The sequence below is a fragment of the Lissotriton helveticus genome, chromosome 10 (genome assembly GCF_964261635.1).
Source record: "Lissotriton helveticus chromosome 10, aLisHel1.1, whole genome shotgun sequence".
Taxonomy (NCBI): Eukaryota; Metazoa; Chordata; class Amphibia; order Caudata; family Salamandridae; genus Lissotriton; species Lissotriton helveticus.
The window spans coordinates 96,658,867-96,669,989 of NC_136071.1; the positions used below are offsets into that span (position 1 = coordinate 96,658,867).

An 11,123-nucleotide genomic window follows, 5' to 3' on the forward strand; every position below is an offset into this window, starting at 1 on the left:
TATAATGGCATTGCGGAGTCATGGTACTTTCGTAATGAAAGTATGCGGAGTGATGGTATGCGGAAAGTTGCGAAATAATGGGTGTTTACCCTCCCCCGGTAAATACATTGGTGGCACGGCGGCCCACATCTCCAGCAACATACTCATATTTTTCACCACCGATTTGAAAAATGCACAGGTCTCTCTCATTGATGGCCAGCACTGACATACACTTTTAGACACAACTCCCGCCACAAGTTCTAGAATTGCGAACTTTAGAGCTGGGGAGCTACGTTCGAATCTCGGCATCAGCTCAACATCCTGTGATTCCAGGCAAATCGCTTTGTCTCCCCGTGCCTACCACATATGAACGTGTTCTTCTGTTATGTAAATTGTGCTCATGCCATGTTGTCGAGTTCGCGCTATATAATATTGCAAGGAAAAAAAAAGTAGGGAAACTCGAGTTCACACACTACTGAACGCGCACTCTTAACTGGTTTGATGCTGATGACGGAACCGCTCGGTCATCAGCTGCGGTGGCGCTGTGCTGATGACGGAGCGGTTCCGTCATGGCCCGCCCGCCGCACCTGCGCGGCGCGGATTCCATGCCTGCGCTGAGCGTTCTATTGAGCGGGCGGGGCCTTGACGGAACCGCTCCGTCATGAGCACAGCCCAACCGCAGTTGATGACGGAGCGGTTCCGTCACCAGCATGTGGCCGCCGCGTGGCCGCCCTGCCCCCTTAGCACTGCGGCGGAATAGCTGCCGCAGCGATGTGGTTAAGTGCATCAGCAGTGCACTGTGAATCGGAGCGCTTCACAGGCCTGTCACAGATAAGAAATGCTATCAAAACGAAATCCTACAAAACAATATACTACTGGCCGGCAGCAATTCATACCCGGACAACGTTGGGACGGGCTGCTAGTACTATATACAACGAAGCAAGAGTTGTTGCATATTTATCTTATCCAACTAATAACCATTGAGCAAACCAATACTCTTGGTTTTTTGTAGCTGTATTGTTACTTGTATTCTATATCTGGAAGCAATGATAGGAACAGCAAAATAGCAGTCAGGTGGCACACTATGCTAAGCCCAGATTTTTAGCTTAAGTGTTTTAAGCAATGCCCTTAATTACATTGGCAATGCCCCTTTGAGAGACCCCCTAGTTTTTTCATCCCACTTGAAGCCCTGGGCTCACCTGTGATGGTTTGGTTAGCACAATATAAAACCATAACAATACAAATATACATAAATAATAGTACTGCAGGACTGCAACGGTGTAGGTATTTTTCTAGTAGTACCTTCCAGGGATACCGAACTTTTGCAAAGCAGGTCTTGTCCCAGCAGTATCCTTCGCATGTTACAGGACTCTACCAGTGCAGAGGTTCTCCCACCAGTCCCTTTCATTGCTACAGTACCAGGGCCTGAATGGGAACCCAAAGCAGCCCTGGAAATTTTCTCAGACCCCTCCTTGGTGAAACACTGCATGGCCTAGCGAGGCTGGAAACGGTTGCTTGCTGCTTTGGTTACTTGGTCTGATATTGATGACTGCGGCAAAACTGGGCCCCAGTAACAAAACGGGCCCCTACTGCTGCAAAATTGCCCCCCACGTTTCCAGCCTTCCAGGGAAATGCCTGATGCCCGGTGCGGCCAGTTTGGCTCTTTAAAGGACTCCAGCAGTCGAGGTGTCTCCCTCCAGCCCCTTCGAAAAATCAATGGGGGAGAATGAACCACTCGTCCTGTGTTTCCAGTGTCTATGATTGTAAGGCTAGTAACTAGGGCTGCAGATGCACATTCCTGTTTTTAGCTTCCTATATCTGTGATTTGTAGAATAAAATACGAGAGTTATTATTTATTTTTTCACCCACCCGAGCACAAACACACCCTCATTTTATTCTCATTTCTGGCCACTACTGTTACACCAGTTGGTCTTCCTCCGTGTGGAGGACAGCATAACATACTAAGGAAAAGACCCAATGATAATGCTGTTGCGACACTGAATGGCGGAGAACCAAGATATACAGCCCTACGCCTGTGTTCGCATATGAGGGTTTTTTACAAAGATGGCACGCTCCACATTATCATAGACCCTGGAAACACAGGACAAGTGGTTCATTCTCCCCCATTGATTTTTTGCTCTAGCCTAAGGAAGCAGAATGAACTATAATTTCTTTTCCCTCATCATTGATTTTTGAGTCCCTCCAGCCCCTTCCATTTTTACAGGACTCCAGTGTGATGTTGTTATGCATTTACCATTAGTATCTGTACCTTTAATAGATTAGAGTTCTCAATGCTTGTGTTCCAGTCTCCTACAAGATTCTGGAATGCATATCTGTCTTGAAAAGAACAGTTGAAGATTTTCTCCTGTGGCTGAGGCTTAAATAAAGCTACTCTCTAGTTTCATGAGTTTATCTGCTTTTATTTACATAAGAAGACACCACATTTTATGGCGACGAGGATGGGATGAACCCAGGACTTGGCCTCAACACGAGAATAAAGGAAAGGAAGGTGATTTGCGCACTCCTCCAGCGGCTGTATTCATAAAAGAAATAAGAAAGGAAGCGGAGACTTCCCAGCGGCGGTATTAATCTCAGATATGAATGCGGTGAGGAGTTTGGCGGGCAGATCACTTAAAAACATAAATTAATTAAGAATAAGGGAGCGGAGACATTTGGGAGAGCAACGTATTCCTCTCGCGCTCTGTTTTAAAAAGCACACGGCATTCCTTGCTCGCGCTGAAGCTGCACTCGCGCTGAGGCTCTGCTCGCGCTGCGTCTGTCTATTGCTCGCGCTGCATCTGTCTCACTCGCGCTGGAGCGGGAAACATCATTTTCAACGAAGGCATTACTACGCGTGACGTTTACTACGAGGCACTTACCACGCAAACGTCTTTACCACGCGTATGCCTTCCACGACAGTCTTTACCACGCAAGTCATCCTACGTTCTGCGTGTTACACTCCGGTCATCCTACGTTATACGTCTAAAAGGAAGTCCTTCTTTTATTTTGTTGGAAGTGTTTTCACTCTTGTTTCTTTGGGTGGTCGAAGTAAGGGCTGCTGGTGAAAGGCGTGCGTCTGACAGGTAAGTGATATGTTAAAACGTAATATTTTAGCGCACTTAAAATTAAATGCATATTTTATTTTTACGTAATTGATGTATGTGACATCATTGCTTTGTTCTGCACTTGTGGAAGCTGTAGACAGCTAAGCTAGAAACGGTGAGCAGCCCTTGCTTCTTTCTAGAGCATGTGTCAACTCTAATTTATGTGCAAGGCAAGCATATTAATAGCGGCCTTTATCTGTTCCCAGCTCGATTGCGTGCGTTTAACATACAGCTCAAAGTCAGAGCAGCAGCATTTTTAAAGGTTGTGTATATGCTAATATGGTAGCATGGGTGAGACATGCCGTATAGTGTAGGATTTCCACTAGTGGAGCCATTGTGGATTTTAGGAGGCCATACAGATTTCATTTTAATTGCATCATCCTTATTTATTTATCCTTATTTATCCTTTGCTATTTTGAGGACCTATTTCACTTGTTCAGTAAGGCGAGCTGGTCCCTGGTGGCCTTTGGCTTCCTGGCTGTGTGTTCCTTCTGGTGAATTTGCTTTTCTTACTTATAGGAGTAGGATGCTTGGGGTATAGGGGTATTGGGTGGGGTAGTGTTTTAATACCCAGGTATTTTTCTTCCTAGTTGGCAAAAAATACCTGAGTATTAATTTGTAAGTGGCTACTGCTTATTTATGTTAAATATAAAGAAGTATACTTTACTTGAAATAAATACAGTAAATTTTAAGAGCGGGATCCTTGGGGTATAGGGGTATTGGGTGGGGTAGTGTTTTAATACCCAGGTATTTTTTTCCTAGTTGGCAAAAAATACCTGAGTATTAAATTGTAAGTGGTTACTCCTTATTTATGACAAAAACAAGAAGTATACTTTACTTGAAATTACTACGCTAAATTTTAGGAACGGGATCCTTGGGGTATAGGGGTATTGGGTGGGGTAGTGTTTTAATACCCAGGTATTTTTCTTCCTAATTGGCAAAAAATACCTGAGTATTAAATTGTAAGTGGTTACTCCTTATTTATGACAAAAACAAGAAGTATACTTTACTTGAAATTACTACAGTAAATTTTAAGAGCGGGATCCTTGGGGTATAGGGGTATTGGGTGGGGTAGTGTTTTAATACCCAGGTATTTTTTTTCCTAGTTGGCAAAAAATACCTGAGTATTAATTTGTAAGTGGCTACTGCTTATTTATGTTAAATATAAAGAAATATACTTTACTTGAAATAAATACAGTAAATTTTAAGAGCGGGATCCTTGGGGTATAGGGGTATTGGGTGGGGTAGTGTTTTAATACCCAGGTATTTTTTTTCCTAGTTGGCAAAAAATACCTGAGTATTAATTTGTAAGTGGCTACTGCTTATTTATGTTAAATATAAAGAAGTATACTTTACTTGAAATAAATACAGTAAATTTTAAGAGCGGGATCCTTGGGGTATAGGGGTATTGGGTGGGGTAGTGTTTTAATACCCAGGTATTTTTTTCCTAGTTGGCAAAAAATACCTGAGTATTAAATTGTAAGTGGTTACTCCTTATTTATGACAAAAACAAGAAGTATACTTTACTTGAAATGACTACGCTAAATTTTAGGAACGGGATCCTTGGGGTATAGGGGTATTGGGTGGGGTAGTGTTTTAATACCCAGGTATTTTTCTTCCGAGTTGGCAAAAAATACCTGAGTATTAATTTGTAAGTGGCTACTCCTTATTTATGACAAAAACAAGAAGTATACTTTACTTGAAATTACTACGCAAAATTTTAGGAACGGGATCCTTGGGGTATAGGGGTATTGGGTGGGGTAGTGTTTTAATACCCAGGTATTTTTCTTCCTAATTGGCAAAAAATACCTCAGTATTAAATTGTAAGTGGCTACTGCTTATTTATGACAAAAACAAGAAGTGTATTTAACAAGAAATTTCTACGCTAACTTTTAGGAGCGGGATACTTGGGGTGTTTTAATACCCAGGTATTTTTTTCCTAGTTGGCAAAAAATACCTGAGTATTAAATTGTAAGTGGTTACTCCTTATTTATGACAAAAACAAGAAGTATACTTTACTTGAAATTACTACGCTAAATTTTAGGAACGGGATCCTTGGGGTATAGGGGTATTGGGTGGGGTAGTGTTTTAATACCCAGGTATTTTTCTTCCTAATTGGCAAAAAATACCTCAGTATTAAATTGTAAGTGGCTACTGCTTATTTATGACAAAAACAAGAAGTGTATTTAACAAGAAATTTCTACGCTAACTTTTAGGAGCGGGATACTTGGGGTGTAGGGGTATTGGGTGGGGTAGTGTTTTAATACCCAGGTATTTTTTTTCCTAGTTGGCAAAAAATACCTGAGTATTAATTTGTAAGTGGCTACTCCTTATTTATGACAAAAACAAGAAGTATACTTTACTTGAAATTACTACGCTAACTTTTAGGAACGGGATCCTTGGGGTATAGGGGTATTGGGTGGGGTAGTGTTTTAATACCCAGGTATTTTTTCCTAGTTGGCAAAAAATACCTGAGTATTAAATTGTAAGTGGTTACTCCTTATTTATGACAAAAACAAGAAGTATACTTTACTTGAAATTACTACGCTAAATTTTAGGAACGGGATCCTTGGGGTATAGGGGTATTGGGTGGGGTAGTGTTTTAATACCCAGGTATTTTTCTTCCTAATTGGCAAAAAATACCTGAGTATTAAATTGTAAGTGGCTACTCCTTATTTATGACAAAAACAAGAAGTATACTTTACTTGAAATTACTACGCTAACTTTTAGGAACGGGATCCTTGGGGTATAGGGGTATTGGGTGGGGTAGTGTTTTAATACCCAGGTATTTTTCTTCCTAATTGGCAAAAAATACCTGAGTATTAATTTGTAAGTGGCTACTCCTTATTTATGAAAAAAACAAGAAGTGTATTTAACAAGAAATTTCTACGCTAATTTTTAGGAGCGGGATACTTGGGGTATAGGGGTATTGGGTGGGGTAGTGTTTTAATACCCAGGTATTTTTTTTCCTAGTTGACAAAACATACCTGAGTATTAATTTGTAAGTGGCTACTCCTTATTTATGTTAAATATAAAGAAGTATACTTTACATTAAATTACTACGCTAACTTTTAGTTGCGGGATACTTGGGGTATAGGGGTATTGGGTGGGGTAGTGTTTTAATACCCAGATATTTTTTTTTTTCTAGTTGGCAAAAAATACCTGAGTATTAATTTGTAAGTGGCTACTCCCTATTTATGTGATAAACAAGAAGAATACTTTACTTGAAATTACTACACTAACTTTTAGGAGCGGGATGCTTGGGGTATAGGGGTATTGGGTGGGGTAGTGTTTTAATACTAATGTATTAAATCCAAATGTTTTAAACATGTTGTACAATCAATTAACATTATAAGCAATGGATCAATGCAATTATTAATACCATCATGCACATTTTAAATCTTTGCAAATCAAATATAAAATAGAATCTAAGATTAAATAATGAACAAAGAGATTAAATTAAGATCTTGTTTAGTAAAAAATTGTATTTATTGAGTAAATGTTAAAATATTTTTCAGAAAAAGAGATCAATACATTTTTAATAATGCACAACAAATTTTTATTTTAAAACAAAAACATTAGTGAATATTTTCTTAATATGATATATTAATCCATTTGGAATTTAGTTTAATCGTTTTAATAGTTCATTCTAATTTTATAGATACTTCGTAGTCACTAATTGTTTCACATTTGATTCTGTAGTCGGTGGTTCCTCTCAGCATGCAATGACATGAAGACGGGGTCCGGTTGGGTTTTGTTCTTTTTTTACCAAATACATTATAACATTTGGAAGGTACATTTACTGTAAGGAAAGTTCTGTACGTTAATTTCAAATTCTGTGGTGAGTATCATTTTTAATTTTTAAGAACTACACTTTGATCCCCATGCAGGTTGCCATAATATACACACTTTGGAACAATTGTTTTCTGACTAATAAATTGTTCAAGAAAGGTATTGTAAATGAACTCAGAAACATTCTTTTATTCATACCTAGCCTAACTTTGTTAATTTGAAAAAGAAATTTAAAAAAAAAAGTGTTTCAAATTAAACATATTGATCCAAAATTGATGTGATGTCAGTTCAAAAAATTTGTGCTAGTTAGTAAAATAAAAAAGTAATTTTTATTTGATATTTGGGTCAATTTTTAAAAATGTCAATTATAACTTTTGGGAGAATTGTAAAACAGGCGATCAATTCACATGTTAGAAATGAAGAATATATGCAATACTTTCAAGGTAGTCAGACGTGCCCATTAAAGGAAATTGTTGGAGTTTTGATTGAAGTCTTTCAGTCATCTCTCGGCTACGTCGTGTCACTCGAGGATTTAGCATACCTGAAAGTGACTGAGCCATCCTCATTTCTTGAAAACTTTGTTCTTTTTTTAAAATTTCTAAGAAATGATAAAAGTTTGGATGACTCCTACCTATGGATTTATTAAAAGAGTTATGCCATCCTTCGATGGAATTGTTCGTTTTTGCTCCTCCCTCTAAGCAAGTTAAGTAGCAGTTCCACCACTCAATGGGGAACCTTGGCTTCCTCCTGCTACCTGACCTGCTAAGATTGCCAATCCAGGTTCCCTCAAAATAATTTAAAAGAGGTGCCAATTTCTCTTCATTTGCTATAAAATAATCTGATTGTATAATTGCAGTGTAGAAGTCATCTACAAAATCAGGAGGAACAAAACACAAAGCTGTTAGTTTTTTTAACTCGTATTGTAGTTTGCTGTCTGACATATAATCTTCGGCTAAGGATGTTTTCTGTATTTTTCTCCAATACGCCTGGGAAAAGTGAAAAAAACAACCTTGAATTTGGGTGTCTGGATATAATTTACAAATAGTATTAATCATTTGTATCTCAAAATCAATTATTACTTTCCGAGGACTTTTGTTGAGAGTTTTGGTTTTTATAACTGATAAAAACTCAGTGTAAGTGGAAGATTGTCTGTCAGGCAGCAAACCAAATACTAAGGGGATAGTTGTGTGGTTAATATTACCATGAATAGTATAAATTTGGTTAAAAGGATGGGGGGTAGATTTAAATGTGCCGTCCATCATCCAAATTTCTGTATTTTCAAGAGTGGCCAAATTACGTGTTGTAGAAAAGATTAGAAGACGTTTTTCAGGATTATTATTATCATGTAAAAGGAAAGTTTCATTAGTAAAAGTCACAGTTAGTTCTGGGGGGATGTTAATATCGGAGAAAGTTTGTGGTCTTATTGCATGTGGATTGATGGCCTGTTTTGTTCTTTGAATCATGCGCCTTAAATTGGGGATTGTGGGCATATTACTGGCAACATGCATGGGGATGTTTTGTGCAACTTCCCGTAAAACTGAGCCACAGGGTTCATTGGAGGTAGCTGCCAAAAATTTGATCTGCTGTAGATTTTCCCTTACTTCAATCTCCATTGCAGAGGCAGAGTGGTTATGCTCTGTGGACCTCTCCACTATGTCTCCCAGAGTAACCGCTCTGCCTTTGCAATGTGATGAGAAATATTCTACGCACCTCCAATGACTCCTGGGCTCAGTTAAACGATCCTTACAGTAAATGTAGCCACCAAATTTTAATAACCTGTTACCCCTCTTAGATTGAATGTAATTTGCTCGGCGACTTGAATTATCTGTTGATGATCCTGTAAATAGAAGAGAATAATAAATGAGTTTTAATTTTTTTAAAACTACTTGTGTTTTTCTGTACAAAAGATTTATGGTATCTAAATAAAATTACTAAAATCAAGATTTTTTCTGTTTTTGAATGGATGCAAGAATTAGTTTAAAAAAATCAATAAAAACTGGATTCAGACACTTTAACACAACTGTTTCCACCCATAACCATAACCGTGCATGCATTATAACGCATGGGTGGTTACCACTAATAGCCTTTATCACGCATACATTTACTACAAGATACATAGTAAAAGCATGCGTTTTAACCCCTTGCATGCTCATGACGGAATTGTTGTGATGTGAAAGCAATCAGCGTGGTAACTAAGTGGAAATGAAAAGACACTTCCATGTCCTCTTTATGATGTGTAATGGGGAAAGGGGTATTTAGTAAAAAAATAGAGAGCTGAAGAGGGGGAGCTACAGGTATTTAAAACATTGTCTTTAGGGACATAGGTCAGCCCCTTCTGTGGGGTGTTTACTGTTCAACTACCCAAAAATATTTTACCTGTTTTCTCCGACAATACAAACAAAATCGTTATAAAGATTTGGTTTTTAAGGTATTTTTGTGGTAACAGTTATGCATGGTAATGGAATACGCGTTATAACTCATGCATGGAAAAATTAAAAAGGGGGGTTTGGGGGGGTTTCCCCCCCCAAAAAACTTGCAAATCTAAAAGGGGGGTTGGGGCGTATGTTGAGACAGGATGCATAGTAACGTCATACAACAAATTATAATGTGCTACACTATTGACAGTTTTAGGGGCCGATTAGGATGGCGGACGGACTTGCGTCCGTCCGCCATCCCAGAGGTGGAGGGACCGTCCGCATGGACTGCGGAGGTCCCTCCATGCAAATCAGGATGTGACCGCCACCCTGGCGGTCACATCCTGGATATTTAACATTGCGGCGGGTGCTGCTTCAAGCAGCACCCGCCGCAATGTTAAAAGTGCATGTGTAAAATAGCGGAAAAACCGCCGCGGAAAAGCATGTTTACTAATGCTTCCTAATTTGGCTGGCGGTGTCTGATAGACACTGCCAGCCAAAGGAGAGCTTTTCCGCCGCGGTTGTAATCCGACCGCGGCGGAAAAGCAGCGGACAGAATCCAAGACCCACCAGCCATCGTAATGCGGCGGTGGGTCTTTGGTGACTCCGCAGAGGATTTTCCGCCTCCTCCGGGCCGGCGGTGGCTTCCGCCGGCCCGGAGGAGGCGGAAAATCCTCTATCATAATCGGCCCCTAAATATCTGATTTAAAAAAATTATTATAAATTTGTTTTTCAGAAATGTTTTCAATTGTACCTGAGGCTTGCATTTCTTTGTTCTTCTGTGATGAAGTTACGTTTGCAATAATATTGCTATATGTGTTGCTTTCCTTTGTATTCTCTTTTCCAGTCTGTTTGGTTCTTCAGGTCAATGTTGTACACGTTGCTGCAATTACATGTATCAATAATACGATTAGAATAGTTAACATAAAATTATTAGTTAATCTGCAAATTTTAAATTGTTTTTTTAAGTTTGTTTAACTGTTTCATTATTTTCTAATATCACTATAAAAATCCTTAATTTAAAAAAACAGCGTAAGTTGGTTGTTTTATTAGAGGTTTAATTAAAAAGATAATGTAAATTAAAAGGTTGTTTCATTTATACCTGAATATTGGATGTTTTGTTCTTTCGTGCAACAGATGTGGTAAGCTGTTCTTCCTTTTTCTAGTTTATGGTTTGATGTTAATGATTCTCTTTACGATATCTGGTTAGAAAAACAAAGACGTAGCATATTTTAAATAATTATTATTTAGACATTTTACACTTATCTGTTGTATCTTTCTTAGTAAAGTTAATATATGTTGACAAAGATTTTCTCTAAGGTAAGTACCTAGCAGAGTAAGAATACTAAATCCAACTCACAGACACCGTCCAACACCTATCCTCAGATAAGTACCCGGCGGAGTATGAATAGTAAATCTGCACCCATTCACCTACCTACTCCTTCCCAGAGGTAAGTAACCGTTGGAGTTAGAATAGTAAATCTGACGCAAAGATCCTAACAAACACCATCACATCTATCATGAGGTAAGTATCCAGCGGAGTAAGAATAGTAAATCAGGCCCACAAACACTGACCAACACCTTCCCTGAGGTATGTAACAAGTGGTGTATGGATTGTTAATCTGCCTCTTAAACACTAAACAGCATCTTCTTTAATTTAAGTATCCTGAGGAGTTAGATTTCTTAGACTCAGCCTAACACTCTTCCTAGTGTAAGTTTTCAACAGTGTAAAAATTTTAAAAAGTGCTCTTAGAAAACAGAGATAGATTGTTGAACCACTATTGGTTTTAAAAATACAAAAGACAAATTAAAAGGTTCTTTCATTTATACCTGA

General features: G+C 38.6%; 1 protein-coding gene across 1 annotated transcript; it reads right to left on the minus strand.

Moving 5' to 3' along the window:
- Positions 1–7,285: 7,285 nt before the first annotated feature.
- LOC144785062 (uncharacterized) lies at positions 7,286–10,116 on the minus strand. Its single transcript, XM_078664176.1, has 2 exons — positions 10,044–10,116; positions 7,286–8,712 (listed from the first exon to the last, which is right to left on the minus strand). Exons 1-2 carry the CDS (start codon positions 10,054–10,056, stop codon positions 7,286–7,288), a joined length of 1,440 nt encoding a protein of 479 aa, XP_078520302.1. The 5' UTR covers positions 10,057–10,116.
- Between the last annotated feature and the right edge of the window lie 1,007 nt (positions 10,117–11,123).